General features: G+C 40.0%; 1 protein-coding gene across 1 annotated transcript in view; it reads left to right on the plus strand.

Annotated features, from left to right (window-relative positions):
* CENPE (centromere protein E) overlaps positions 1-13003 on the plus strand; it is a gene marked incomplete at its 5' end in the record, with an annotated part of 73827 nt that extends 60824 nt beyond the window's left edge. The window contains 10 exons of the mRNA XM_081333341.1: positions 2-142; positions 2129-2338; positions 3840-4046; positions 4226-4444; positions 5154-5357; positions 6288-6400; positions 8368-8465; positions 8888-9047; positions 10773-11035; positions 12885-13003. Coding sequence (XP_081189467.1) covers positions 2-142; positions 2129-2338; positions 3840-4046; positions 4226-4444; positions 5154-5357; positions 6288-6400; positions 8368-8465; positions 8888-9047; positions 10773-11035; positions 12885-12970 — 1701 coding nt within the window. The 3' untranslated portion in view covers positions 12971-13003. The remainder of the gene's footprint in view (position 1; positions 143-2128; positions 2339-3839; positions 4047-4225; positions 4445-5153; positions 5358-6287; positions 6401-8367; positions 8466-8887; positions 9048-10772; positions 11036-12884) is intronic.
* Positions 13004-15887: the final 2884 nt, after the last annotated feature.

Raw genomic sequence — 15887 nt, forward strand, 5'->3', positions numbered from 1 at the left:
GAATCAGTTTGATAGCAAGAAAGCCCTAGTAACCAAGTGGCTTCCTAACATTTCTCCACGGGAAGCCAATCACATCAGAAGGCTTCAAATAGAAAATGAGCGCATAAGTAACAACCTCTACGGCTTGTTGAACAAACTTCAGGTACTAGTTTTAAATAATATATCACATCTTAAAACTATTGTGCGGTTTGTTTAAGTTTTAGTTTTGTACATACAGGTGGACCATGGCTTACAACTGTAATGGGATCTGCCCATTCAGGTCGCAAATTGTGACCATTGTAGAACAGATGATCACAAGAGTGACCCAATTATACATTATTTTGGGACAGTTCAGTAAGTCACCATAGTCATTAAGTGAATCTTGGTCATTAATTGAATCCGTTGTTGTTCAGTGAACCCATTGTTCATTATAGGGTGTTTTGCCAAAACCTGGAGGTTAATGCTAGTTTCCAGCATAAAATGTGATAAATCCCAGTCATGTGACAATACAACACTGCAAATGGCTGCAAACAACTGAAATATGGTCACATGACTGCGGAGTGGCCATAGCTGTCAGAAATTCACAACAAGGTTGTAAGTACCATTGGGTTTAGACCTATATCTAAATCTATCCTTTGGTGTTAAACTATGATTTATGGCTTAGTGGGCCTTACAAACTCAGTTGTGGCTTGATTAGGAAATTTGGTTAGATAAATTCCTAGATTAAAATCGTGTGAATCTGTTAGTGTCTTTCAGTTCTTTTGCACGCTTTTCATTACAGGTAGTCCTCCACTTACAATCAAAATTGAGCCCAAAATTTCTGTTGCTAAGCAAAACAGTTAAGTGAGTTTTGTCCCATTTTACGACCTTTCCTGCCACAGTCAGTGAATCGTTGCAGTTAAGTTAGTATCACAGTTGTTAAGTGAATCTGGCTTCCCCATTGATTTTGCTTGTCAGAAGTTTGCAAAAGGTGATCACATGATCCAGGACACTAACCGTGATAAATATGAGTTAGTTGCCATGGGTCTGAATTTTTATCACATGACCATGGGGATGTTGCAATGGCCATAAATATAAAAATATGTCACTTTTTCAAAGCCGTTGTAACCTTGAACAGTCACTAAGTGTAACTATGTTCAGATTTTAAGGAAGTTCTGTCTTACATCAGAGCAGAGGTCTGTCTAGCTCAACCTTCACCAGCATAACGCTCCTCCAGCCATGAGCAATTCAGCCTCCAGAATTCCCTAGCCAGCAATCCTTTGTTGAGAATTTGAGACAATGTCTATATATCTGGAGGGCACCCAGATTGGGAAAGATTGATCCAGTCCACAATTCTGTTGTTCGTAGACAAAGTGGTGTCTTAGGAACAGTCAATTCTGCACCTCAGGAACATCTCTTCAAAGATGAGCAATCTAAAATTCAATAGGTGGAAAAACAGGCCATTGCCGTTTTTAATAGGGAGAGTAAAGGTAAAGGTAAAGGTTCCCCCGCACATGCATGCTAGTCATTTGCGACTCTAGGGGCCGGTGCTCATCTCCATTTCAAAGCCGAAGAGCCAGCGCTTGTCTGAGGACGTCTCCGTGGTCATGTGGCCGGCATGACTAGACGCCAAAGGCACACGGAACGCTGTTACCTTCCCACTGTTGTGGTCCCTATTTTTCTAGTTGCATTTTTTACGTGCTTTCGAACTGCTAGGTTGGCAGAAGCTGGGACAAGTAACAGCGCTCACTCTGCTACGCGGCACTCGGGATTTGACCCGCCAAACTGCTGACCATCTGATCGACAAGCTCAGCGTCCTAACCCACTGAGCCACCACGTCCCTAATAGGGAGAGTAGCCCAAGTTAAACAAGCCAAGTGTTTTGGCACCTTTGAAAGCTGACCAAATTTATGATTAAAAGTTTACTTATGGAGCAAAGTTAATATGGTGTGCAGCTTTTCCCAGGATAAATAACTAAACCAGGGTTCTTCAAACTTGGCCCTTTTACGATTTGTGCACTTCAACTCCCAGAATGGGAGGAGTTCTGGCTGAGGAATTCTGGAGCTGAAGTCCACAGGCCATAAAAGGGCCAGGTTTGAAGAGCCCTGGACGAAACCCAGCTAGATTTTGAGCACTTACGTCCAGCTAATTACCTTCTTCATCTTCAACAGTACTTTTTTACTTGCTTGTGTGACAAAAGAAAGGAATACTACACAAACGTCAGCAAGTACACAAAGGAGCTGCTTGATGAGCGAAGAAATCAACACGCAGTGCAAGTGCAAGTTTGGCAACTCAGAAGGCCTGGCTTGGAGCAACAGGGAGATGGATCCCAGCCATCTGGTGTCTCTGGACCGATCCAGAGCTTGGATGGTCTCACAGAGGTAATGCTTTGCCAAAGGTTGCCTATTTGGTGATGGGAAAAGCAACATTATCAGGACATTGCTGTATCTCCAAGCACCATGTACAAACCTCTCCCTCAATTAAACTACAGTGCAAAAAGAATTAAATGGCCAAAATAACATGCGATTGGAAAATCTCACACAGTCTCACACTTGAATAGGAAAACATCTTAAGCATTGGACAACAGGGCCTGAAATATTTGCTATCCCGTGTTGTAGGGTGTGGTAATAATTTCCATCATCTACTGATTTTTTTAAAAAAATTATTTATTTATTTATAAAATGTATATTGCTTATACAACGATAAAAAAACAATATCCTTGCAGCCTCCTGGTGACAGCAATCAGTCAAACAAGCCACTTATAGGGTTCTCTCCCACTCTGGGTTCCCCAGGGCTGTTGGCAAAACCAGGTCCTCAAAGCTTTGTGAAAGAGTGTAGTGCCCCGCCAATCCACAGTGATAATGTACAGTGCCATTCAAAGGCCGAGGTCTATCATAAGTCAGTGAAGGACTAAGACAGGGGTGTCAAACTCAATTTCATTGAGGGCCGCATCAGCATTGCGGTTGCCCTCAGGGGGCCGGGTGGGTATGGCCTGGGTGGGCATGGCTAGAGTGCGTATGGCCTACTGGGTAGGCATGGCCAGCTCTACATCGTTCGCATCAAGGGTGCCTATGGGGGCCTGGGCAGGAGGGGGACAGATCTGAGGGTCTCTGGCAGAAGGAGGGTCTCTGGGCCAGGGCCAAGGCAGTGGGGGCCATTCCCTCATTGTTTCCAGGATGGCTTCGCGGGTGTTGTGTTTGACATGTCTAGACTAAGAGCTACTGGTTTTTGTTTTGTTTTCCTGTACTAATCATTGCATCTTTCTCATCTGGATTCAGAAGGAAAAATACCTGTGCTTCAATGAAGACAAGTTATCAACCAAGTTAAAACTTTTTACCTTGATGTGACAATAGATCTGACTGCTCAATCTTCTTTTCTTTCCAAAAGAGCTCAGAGCAGTTTCTGAGAGAAGAACCAAAAAAAAGATGTAAATGAAACCATCATATAGAAAGTTGAGCTTTCTATTTGATAAAAACAAAGATGTGTATTTACATAATTCAGTGTGTGGGCTACCTTGCCAATTATATTTTAGATGGCACAGCAGAAGAAATAGTAAACCAGGCTTAAAGAGTTTTTCCTAGAGGCTGTAATTCAAGGTAGAACATTTTCCAAAGTCAGTCCTTGGCATGTCCAATTAAGACTTGTAGGAAGAAAATCATTGTTGATATTTCATTCCTGCTATGATGTACTGTGCATAGGTGGGAAGATAAATCAGATTAAAGGTTTCCATTCAGTGCTGTTAGTGAGCTAGAAGGATTAATATTGTATCTTTGTTAAGAGGTTTCTGCATAAATTTCTTCTCAACTACTGCATAGTAGACAAAAAAATAACTCACAGTATGTCTTGACAAACTGGCTCATTTTTATGTGTTTCTTTGCACAGCAAATTTCAAAAGAAGTTTCTGAAATGGAAGAAGAACTCAGTGGCACAGAAGTTACGTTACAAGAGTTGGAACATGAAAACATAGAGATGGAACAGTATTTGGAACAATGGTCAGATCATTTTGATTTGCAAGGCTTTGAGGCAACAATAAAGCAAAATACTGAAAAGCTTCAGTCCATTTATCAATTCCTACAGCCCAAAGCTCAGGTATGAAATGCAGGTTTAAAATGTGTAGTACAATGTTATTGTTTGTGTCTTGTTAAGGTTGGGCATGGAGATAATGCTAGAGTTTACAGAAACTGACTACTGTTGTAATTGAATGACTATGTAAGAGATAGCAATGTAACATACCTGCCCCAACATTTGTTACTGCCTTTACATTACAGCCCTATTTTCAAGCTAGATCGGAGACGGAAGCCATAAACGCCAACTACTGCAGAGAGATTGATACTACCCTGAAAGCATGTAGAAAAGAAACAAAAGAACTGATTCTGCAGTTAGATATGTTAAAGAAAGAGCAAAAATCCTGTGGTGTTGCTAATATGAAACTAGAAGAAGTCCATAAGCTAGGGCATAAACTGGATGCATCAGAACAAGATACAAAGGTGTGATTTTGTTAAACTCCTATTTGGCAGCTTAGTCGCATGTCTCTTCATTTGTCTAATTTGATTAATGCTTAGTTCTTTTCTAGGCAACTTTTCCTAGTGTGCCATTTATTAAATTTCTATTTAGTCTCTGCTTTCCCAGATATGTGATGCTCCTAAATCCATTCTAATTCTTAAACAGGTTTCCTGACAGTATATTAGTTTTATCCAACTTTTCTAGTTGAAGAGGACAGATGGTAGAAAATTTGGGTCATCAGTGTGGCAGACTTTGACAAATCATGACAGTTTGATTTTTAAAAAAATCTACAGAATGATGCTTTTTTTAAAATCTATGGTTGCTGGAAATACGATGTTGGTAATTTCTGCCACGTGAAAACACAAAGAAAAAAGAGGTGTTTTCCCAATAGATGAATGAAATAGCACTGAAGTGTACTTTAGTGTTGCTTATATTCATTCTCTTCTTTGATGCTGCAGCTCTAACTATTCTAGTAGAAATGCTCTGTTTTTCAGGCCACACTTTTCTTGTAAAGAGCCCAGCATTCAAAATATTGGAGTTATTGTGATTGAGCTTCAGGTCCAACTACTGTAGCTCTGCAGGTTTTAGGGTTTCCCCTTATGACCAATAACAGCTAAACATTTTGTCCACCCTAGAAAATAAAATCTGGAAGAGCTGTTCCGTCTTCCAATAACAAACTTCTTTTGTTCAAAGAATCTGCAGTTAAAAATCCAAGAACTAGAAAGCAAAATAAAGGAAGGAAGAAAAAATCTCCAGGAAAAGGAGAAAATAATAGCCACACTAGAAATGAAACTTAAAGTGAGAGCTTCCAGGAGCGAAATCGTCCGGCTTCAGACCGCATTAGAGGAAAAAGAAAATTGCTTAAGAAATGCATTAAGTGAGAGAGAAACACTCAAGGTACTGTGTGCATTAACATAAGTGATATCTTTGGATTGATGTTTCATGTTGGGAGTAAAGCAGTCTTCAAAATCATTTTTAGATTCATGGGATTCACACAAATGCCTTACACCAGACATGTCAAACACAAGGCCCGGGGGCTGGATCCGGCCCGCGAAGTGGTTTCATGTGGCCCGCGAAACCATCCTGGAAACAGTGAGGGAACGGCCCCCACTGCCTTGGCCCTTCTTCAGAGACCCTCCTTCTGGCAGAGACCCTGAGATCTGTCCCACTGAGGGACACTCTAGCCACGCCTACCCAGTAGGCCACGCCCACCCTGGCCATACCCACCCGGCCCCCTGAGGGCAACCGCAATGCTGATGCGGCCCTCAGTGAAATTGAGTTTGACACCCCTGCCTTACACCTTCACAACTCCTCTCTGCAATTCCCACATAAAACTCATGCAATGTTGTTCTGGGTTGCTGGACATTGGAAGGCAAGTTTACACAAAAGGAACCATCAGCTCACAATGCTATGCTTTCCTCCCAGCCTTGCCCTGCCCAACTCTCTGAGGCTAAACACACTCCTCCTTAAAGAAAATTAAAATCCTCTACAACTTTGGCCTTTTTCTCTAGTATTCTCTAGCATTTTTATGCAGATCAGTTATTTGTGGAACAAAACCTTGGAAGCACAATTTCCTGCAGATCAATTATGGCACCAATTGATTTGACAGGAGGCTAACTGTGATCTCTTGCTGGATCCAAACCTCCGTTTGAAAATGGGCCTAACGTTATTACTTTGATCTGAAGAAAGATGTAGTGTTCTTACTAAAAAGTCGATTAATGTGTAAAAATGATTTCATTTTCTAAACTTAATGGCATATTGGGCACTTGGGAATATACAACAGTTGTTTCCCCGTTCTCAAGAAATCATGTTTTGTTTTCTGATTAGGCCCAGGTGGATAAAGGTGTTGGATTATATAAGGAGGAAATTGAAGACCTGAAAACTCAGCTTGCTAAAGCTGATATGGCAAGAATGAAGCAATCCAAATTGTTTGATCGAGAGTAAGTTCCATTTCATTGAAAAAGGCAATTCTACAGAGTAATGGACTCTGTACCACCTAAAGCAAGAAGACTACCACCTAAAGCAAGAAGCATTAATCCAATACCTCTTGGCATCCTGGAGGGGTCCCTTGGGATGACATCTGTAGGACTTCAAGTTTTTTTTTTTTTTTTAAAAATAACAATAATGCCTATATTTTTTCATGATTTTGGTCTTCTCACCTGAAATTCCAAGATAGAACTTTCCAAATGTCACAAGATCTGAACTGTTTTAAAGGTTTTAATTTCTGAACCTGAGCCACTAAGTAGAGATCTTTGCAGATCACTTGCTGGTAATCAAGTGCTTAGGGCAGTGGTAGGCAACCTTGGCTCTTTTATGACTTGTGGACTTCAACTCCCAGAATTCCTGAGCCAGCTATGCTGGCTCAGGAATTCTGGGAGTTGAAGTCCATGAGTCTTAAAAGAGCCAAGGTTGCCTACCACTGGTTTAGGGCTTACCTGTTCAAGAGTGCAGGAACAGCTTAAGTATTGTGCTACTATGTTTTAACAATTATTCATAGTCCCAAATAGTTCTGCACCCTCCATTCACAATCATTCAGTTATACTAAAGGATTCAAAACAAAACAAGTCCTTTGTGCAGGAATCTCACTAAAGTCCTAACTAACATGCTACATGCGCTGTGGACCAGGCAACCAGACATTTTGATATTGCCTCCAACTCTTTGAAACATTCCTCACCCCACACTTCCAGGAAGTATTCATAGCCCAACCCTTATTTTTATGTAAACAAAATAAATCTATTCTGCTTGAACATGCTTTTGAACCATAGTTCCTTTGGGGCATCCAATTATAAGGTTCTGATTTCTATTTCATAAGGGACGCGGTGGCTCAGTGGGTTAGGACGCTGAGCTTGTCGATCAGAAGGTCGGCAGTTTGGCGGGTCGAATCCCAAGTGGATTTCTATTTCTATTTTAAAAATATAAATTATATGTTTCAATTTTTGTCAGCCACTCAGAATCATCAGGGTCTAAAATTAAATATCCTAACTATAACCAGGCAATCAGCCCAATCTTTGGGGTTTGCACAGGTCTTTATAAAGATAGGATCTAGTTAGGATGTAACTAGTTAGGATGTAATCTCCTGTGCCAATGGCAACAAAGGCCCTATGTCTTTTACTCATTGTCCAATTATCGTTTGTAGACAGGTACCTAAATAAGGCCTCTCTAATCATGTTCACAGGTATAAGTTAAGGTGGTCCTTCAAATAATTTGGATCCAAACAGTTTCAGGGTGTTAAAGGTGAATTCTAGTATTTACGTTTGGGCTCAGAAACACACACTGACAATCAGCAACTAGTCAACATATGTTTTACATAATCTGGTCATCAGCTGCAGCAATAGCTGATACCTGTTTCAAATTTGAAATGTTTTGCCACTGTTGTGCTCTGCCTCTTTAGCCTACTGTAGTCTTTAACTAAGCCTACCTTAAAACAGAACACTACTATTTATTTTTTAAGAATACATATAGGAGACAAATCTAGAAACAATGTTTGTATTTGAATTGGGATTTTTTTTAGTCTCTTCTATTTAAAAATAAAAATCAAATCAAATGAGACATGAGCTCTTGAGGGCATAGTGGATCCAGAATTTTATTTTATTTTATTTTTTATTTTAATCCCATTTATATCCCGCCCTTCTCCGAAGACTCAGGGTGGCTTACAATCTAAGCACAAATCAATGTGCTTAGCAATAGCCTTCATTCTATGTATATGCCTGCTTATTAGGGCATATACAGGTGGATGAATAGATAGTAATTTTTCCAACATATATTACAGTACTGGAATAATCTTAGATTGTCGACAGGGCTTTTAGGAAATTTGTAGCTGAATTCAACCTTATTTATTTTTACAAAAACTAATTGTAGACTAAGATCATTGATAATTTGATTTAAAACTGAATTTTCACTGTTCTAGAATGGAAAATGCCAAAGCTCTGGCAGATCATCAGGAAGAGCGATTAAGAAAGTTGAAAGAAGAACTTCGTAAAGCACAACAAGAACAGGATGTAACAGGTAATTACAAATCAGAGTGCTATCTCCCGACTGTTTGAAATGGGCCTTTAAGGTACAGCATTACACAAATGGTAGTCAAACAGAAAAACATTTTCATCTTTCAAGCACAGTCTTTCATGTGTTCCAAAAGTGCTAAGAAATACTTCCAGGGCAATTTTGACAAAGTCCTACTTGAATATATTCATGTTGATAAATTTCCATTAGTGCTAGCTCCTTTTAATCACCTCAGTCATTTACAATCATAAAAGTTGGAAGCCTCCAATCCTGTGATAAAACATTCAACCTGAACCACTTTTTCTTGAATGCGTAGACCCAAATTATACCATGTAATGAAATGAGGTGATTTTGAAAAAGCTGTGAAATTTGCGTGGTAATATTGTCATTGGCAAAAGGCTTACAGTGCTGGATCTTTTCATTTTCAGTAATATCTAACAAAGACCTTCCTCAGCCATCTCTACCACTTACTTGTGGTGGCGGTAGTGGAATTGTACAGAATACCCATATGCTAGTGTTAAAATCTGAGCATGCAAAGCTGGAAAAGGAATACGCTCAACTCAAGAAAGAACACAAGCTACTGTTGGCGTAAGTCATCATATTTTACCTGGGAACATAGATTACAATGATTGTCCAGGTATGGATTTTTCACACAGAACAAATAAATTTGTCTAAAAGTTGATTAAGCTGTCCGTACGTTTGAAGATATTGGCCTGGCAAGATCCAAACATAGAAGGCTTCGTAAACTATATTGTGGAGCTGGTGATTAGCTTTGGCATGCTTTCCAGTTCTATCAGACCTTTGGGGTTCTTTTGCACAAGCAAATGAACTTTTGACTTTCAGGAGGGAAAAAAACTTGTGTGTGGTGTTTTTTTTTTAGTGTTCACATTTAGAAAGCTGATGTTTTTGGATGTCTTCCGGTGAGGTTCATCCATTAAAGCTAGCATTGGATGATGCCAAGGAAAATGTCTGTAGGTACATTGGTGCCTGTGAGTGAGGACCATCACTTTTTTTAGGATCACGTTGTAATTAGTGTTTAGTAAGCCCTGGGGAGTTTGGAAAAAAAAATTAACAGTTTCCAGTAAAAAAACAATATTTGCCCCAAGTTCATGATCTAATTTAGAATGGCTTTTCCTGGGATCACGTTTCTTGCCAGCTATCCATATTCTGAAAACAGGAAGTTAAATTCTAATTGGACAATCTTTTGCTGGCTGGTAGCTAAATTTAAAGGGCTGAAGATTGCAGTAGATTGACTTGATTCAGAATGGGCAAGAGTTACGTTTTCCCATTTCTTCTGAGCGTTGAGGGTACAATTTTTTTTTAAACAAAATGTATGTATTAGGGCTTAGAATGAAATCTTCATTACAGGTAGTCCTTGACTTACAACCATTTGTTTAGTGACCATTTCAAGTTACAATGGCACTGAAAAAAGTGACTTACGAACGGTTTTTACACGATCGTTGCAGCATCCCTGTGGTCATGGGATCAAAATTTGGACACTTGGCAACTGGTACATATTTATGATGGTTGCAGTGTCCCAGGTCATGGGATCCTGCTTTCCGATCTTCTGAAAACCAGCGTCAATGGGGAAGCCAGATTCACTTACAGCTGTGGCAAGGAAGGTTGCAAAAACTCACTTAACAACTGTCTTGCTTAGTAGTGGAAATTTTGGGCTCAATTGTGGTCGCAAGTTAAGGACTACACTAGACTTCAACTTACAACAGTTCATTTAGTGGCCATTTGAAGTTACAACAGCACTGAAGTAAGTGACTCGGTATTTTTCACACTTACCGCTGTTCAGCATCCCCAGGGTCACATGTTAAAAATTCAGACACCTGGCAACTATTTATAATGGTTGTAGTGTTGCGACCTTCTCACAAGCCAAGTCAGATTCACTTCACAGCTACGTTACTAACTTAACAACCGCAGTGATTTAGTTAACAACTGTGGCAAGAAAGATCATAAAATGGGGCAAAATTCACACAACATTCTTGCTTAGCACTAGAAATTTGGGGCTCAGTTGTGGTCATAGGTCAAGGTCTACCCAAATAGTGGGAAATTATTCTACCAATTTTTAACAATTATCCCAAGGGCCAGCACCAAAGTTCACAAAAGGGAGTTTGGAGGTCACAGGTTGCCCATTTTGTTATAAGTCATGAATGCATGGATAACAAAAGGACAAGCATGTAAGTCTGGCAAAAAGCCAAGTGTAAGCATTTCTTAGAAAAAGAAAATGAACAGGCTCTGCAGAATAAGGGGAAAAAACATTATCTGGGCACCAGGTGATTAAATATATCTAATATATGTTTTAAGAAATGAGCTTCTTTTGAAAGAAGAAATTAAGAAATGGAAGGAGCGAGCTATGAAGAGGAAGGAGCGTGCCTTGGGAGACACAGCTGAGGAGCATAAAACCAAATCTCCAAGGAAAGTGGCAACTTCATCTCTTTCGGCATTGTCAGCCTCTCCCTGCAGGGAGCGCTCCATGCAGCCAATTTTGCCTTTGGACGCACCACAGTTGATGCCATCCAACAGCCAAGCAAATTTCTTTGATAACTCACACTTAGGTGCTACTGCCAGTAAGTAACAGCATAACACATTCTTAGATGCTAAGACAAAGATCCTGTTTTAGAGGAAGGCTGTGTTGTGATCACAAAAAAACTGCTGTGTTTACTAGCTTGTTTTGGAAGGGTAGATTTCTGATCCATTTGCTTTTTCTATGGATTGCAAAAAAAATATCCTACAAAATGTAATGACCAGTAGTAAAAAAAAAATCAGAAAATCATTAGATAGTTATTGTTTGTTCACTGCATGAGGTAGCCAAGAGTTTACAATTTTATGAAATAAGGCACTGTGTGTGTGTGTGTGTGTGTATACACACACATATGTATATATGTATATATATGTATGTTTAGAGGCTGTCCTGTTCCTGCAATCCCTCACTTGATAACTGATGTACCTACATGTAACAATAGAAAGCAATAGAAAAAAACATCCAGCACAAGACAGTTCTTGCGTATAGTAAGATCGGATTGTCATAGTTCTCCTGAACAACTTAGGAGATGGTTAGGATGCTGGGCTGACAATCGACAGGCTCACATTCGAGACCCGGTTGCTATTGCGTGATGGGGTGAGCTCTTGTCACATGCTCTGGCTCTTGCCAACCCAGCAGTTTGAAAGCGGGTGACCGTGAGTAGATGGATAGGCATCGCTTTCACGGGTAACTTAACAGGGACATGAAAGGAGCCCCCAACAGGGTGTTTCCCAGGAACGGTGATATCACCGTTCAATCCTTTCAACCCAAAAGTACTTTGGTGCTCTTGACACAAATGTAGTAGTAGGTCTAAGAGAGCCATAGTGTCAGAATCCATTTATATCATATTCATAAATGGAATGTTTCAAACATTATTCCATGGATTCTGCCATCTCCCGAAGAGAAGAGAATAGATGTGTATTGAACCGGTATTAGGCATTTCAAAGGAAAGGAGAAGCCTTTTGAACTGGGGAAACAAAAGGGGGGGCTAGCATCTGGCTTTTGTCACGGAAGAGGGCAATAAACATGAAGGGTCCTAAGTTCCTTTTTCCCACGAGATGGATGATACGAGAGAAAGGATGGGGGACTGACCAAATGGGGTTAAGGGGGGTTAAACCGGGAACTCTTTATAAGGGTTTACTTCGTGGGATAATATTAAGTCCTGTCTCGTTTCCTACAACCAAGCATGTCATAGTAAAGATTCTTTTTGGGATAGATTTGACTCCAAGAATTTTGTCTTCCTAAGACGTAGTTTGGGGTGGGTCCTGACACATAGTTTAATTTGCCATTTAGCAAATTACATACCCAGGACGTAGTGTGCTACCACGTGCTTTAAATAACCTGCTCATCTAATATGGTTAATAATCTCAAATCCATGAGAATTAATAGTGTGAAGTTTTAAAAATGGAAGGGTTCCAAACATCTATCATCTCTAATAACCTATTCTCTTGTACTGTAGTTATGAGGGACGCGGTGGCTCAGTGGGTTAGGACGCTGAGCTTGTCGATCAGAAGATCGGCAGTTTGGCGGGTCAAATCCCGAGTGCCGCGTAACAGAGTGAGCGCCTGTTACTCGTCCCAGCTTCTGCCAACCTAGCAGTTCAAAAGCACATAAAAATGCAAGTAGAAAAATAGGGACCACTACGGTGGAAAGGTAACAGCGTTCCATGCGCCTTTGGCATCTAGTCATGCCAGCCTCATGACCACGGAGACGTCCTCGGACAAGCGCTGGCTCTTCGGCTTTGAAACGGAGATGAGCACCGACCCCTAGAGTTGGAAACGACTAGCACGCATGTGCAGGGGAACCTTTGCCTTTTTACCTTGTAGTTATGTTGAGTTACTCAGATATTTGTAGTTATTTTTATTAACTTAATTACCGGCTGTTCTTTCTAACAGACACAAGAGAATCTGAAGAAAACAACTTTAAACACTGGCTTTCATCAGAAGATAAAAGAGATGTTTCTAATTGTAAGACTCAGTGACAGTCAGATTCTTTCATAGATGCTGGGCAAGACTGACAGATACCACTTCATTTTTCCTCTTCTGGCACGATGGTCTTTGAACATACGTTCCATCATGCTCATATGTATTTCTTACTTTTATTTCGTATATCCATTCATTTTGCACTGTGTTTTTAAATGTATAAATAAAATACCATTACATAAATATTTCTACTGTGTAATTTTGAGTTTGTTTGATTATAAGTGGGTTTATTTGCTTTTGTAAAATGAAGTGTCTACTTCCTATTTGACCCCTAGAATTCTCCCCAAAACCAAATTAGATCTCAATTTAAATACTTTCTATTTGATTTCTAGAATTCTCCCAAATCCAAACAAGGTCAATGTTATTAGATCTCCCCCATTGGTAACATTTCTCAGATGGCTATACATGCAATGATACGTATGCACCAATATGCCCCCCCCAAGTGAAAACTGCCTGATCATGGCTATAGCTGAAATAATCTTGATAAAATATGAACAATAGACTCAAAACCCTAAGCAGACATTTCACTGGATAGACAGGAGTATGGAGTCCTTAGTGCTCTCTGAGCTTGGTTGTTTTCTTGCAGATGTTTCATTACTCAACTAGGTAACTTTTTCAGTACTAGAATGGGGTTTGTTCTCTGTTTATACAGCGTTTTGCCCTGTCAGTGCTGGTGAGAGTGTTGTTTTCTTAGTAGTTTCTTTTTGGAAGATTGTTTACTGCTTGACTGTTGGTTGTTGGACTGATATTAATCCTGGTGTTAATTCTTGCTTATGTGGGTGTTGATTACTGACAAGAAGCAGTCTTGATCTTTTTCTTCCCTTTTACCTTTTTTATTATCTTTTCTGAGTGGTATATAAGTGTTGTTTATCTCTATGTGCCTGTTGATAGCTGATTTGTCTGAGTGCCAGGCTTCATGGAATTCTTTACTGTTTTTGGACTTGGTAGAAAACTCAGTTTCACAATTGAAACTATGGTTAAATCTTGCTGTGTAATTAAGCAGTTTTCATCATATCTTCTGATAGGTAGTTGGTATAGATCAGGCTTTGCTTTGGCTTACACTCCTCCAGCTTTTACTCATGCCTGTTAGTGTTTGCCTTGCCTCACTTTGAAGCTTGCTCTTCACATTTTGTTTTGGACCTCACCCTTCTCTGGTGGCCACATTTGACCTTTGCTTCACTGGGTAATTGGAACTGCTTCTTTTCTGGGACCTGTTTCTTGTCCTGAGGACTGTCCTTGTGCCTGGACCCTGCCTGGTGGATGGGACTTGGAACCCCGGACTTTGCCCTGTGAGCGTGCTCCTCCTCTATGGGCTTTCTTTGTGCTATTGGGGTTGTTTGGGAATCTGAGGATGGAGCCTTACCGGTTGTTGGAGGACCATTGGCTGGAACATTTGTTAAGAGAAATAAAGGAATCTCTAGAGGCCTGCCTTGCCTTGACCACCTGTGTCATAACACAAGCATTCATTTAATAACCATTCAAAGTTTAAATGGGACTGGAAAAAGTGACTTACAACTGGTCCTTGCACTTATAATCAATGCAACACCCCATGCCCAAAATTTAAGTGCTTGGAAACAGGCATGCATTGACAGTTGTAGCATCCCAAAATCAGGTGATTGCCATTTGTGTGACCTTCCCAGCTAGCTTCTGACAACCGAAGTCAATTGGAGAAGCCAGAGTCACTTAATGGCCATGTGATTCACTTAATAACCATAGTGATTCCCTTAACCATAGCAAAAAAGGTGACTAAATTGGGCATGACTCACTTAACAACTGTCTTGTTAACAACAGAAATTTTGTACCTAATTGTCAAGTCAAGAACTACCTGTAATATGTCAGACTACTGTTAGAATGTTTAGAAAGAATATTCTATTTGCACATTTACCCTCTTATTAAGGTTCAGAAATCATGCCACATTTTGTTTTGTTTAGGATTAGGTGGCCTTCTTACTCTTGACAGGCCTTGAAAGTAGCTTACCCTAAGTAAACGAGATAATGTATACATAGCTTTTCCTTAGATAAATGTATTCTCAGAAAATTTACAGAGGTCTGGCATGAGGGCTGATTGTAATGTATATAGCCTGGGCCTTTTCAGTTGGATGGAGAAAATGGGAATGACATTCTTAAAGCTGGCGTCCTAGTTCATTTCTGCATAAGGGGTGAGGTTCATTCTCAGCTATCCCACATCTTTCTCTAATAGTTTGCTGTCATCCCTCTTGGATAATGAATAAAGAACTTAATTTCATGAAGCTGCCTGGTCTTTTCTTTATCCCAGCTCAGGATACAGAATGGACTTGGTAAGGAATAAACATATTACAATACTGCAATCCCAGCCAGGGAATTTTGGGAACTGATGTCCATATGGCTTCAAGTTGCAAGATTGAGAAACATTGTATTAGAGTTTGGGAGCAATGATTAAGGAATCTGTAAAGGAAGGCCTGGAGGAACACTGTCCATGGGGCCGCGATGGGTCAGGCACGACTTTTCAACTAACAACAACAACAACAAAGGAAATCTAGCAAACTGTAAGAAGCTTGCTGGAAGGTGGCTATTGTGAAAATCAGGAGGAATAGCACTCTTGGTAATGCAAAAAAGGGGGAAGGGAAACATTATTTACATATAAGGAAACAGGTATATTATCCGAGTGGCATGGGAACTTGTCACTGCCATGATAAACTACATCGTCTTTAAGTTTTTCTTTTTTTTATTTTCTTTTATTATTATTATTTTTTTATGGTCGGTAGGAACCTATCCATAGTTTATTTTTTTTATTAAAGAGTTTTACAAAAACAAAATTTTACAATATATCCCCAAATCCCTCCCACCCCAAACCCACCCACTTCCCCCCCCCCACTTCCCAGAGCTAAATACAGGATTATAGTTACAATAATCATATTCTAAATAAAAATTATGCATA

The sequence above is a fragment of the Vipera berus genome (assembly GCF_964194415.1).
Source record: "Vipera berus genome assembly, chromosome: 7".
In the NCBI taxonomy this organism is placed as follows: domain Eukaryota; kingdom Metazoa; phylum Chordata; class Lepidosauria; order Squamata; family Viperidae; genus Vipera; species Vipera berus.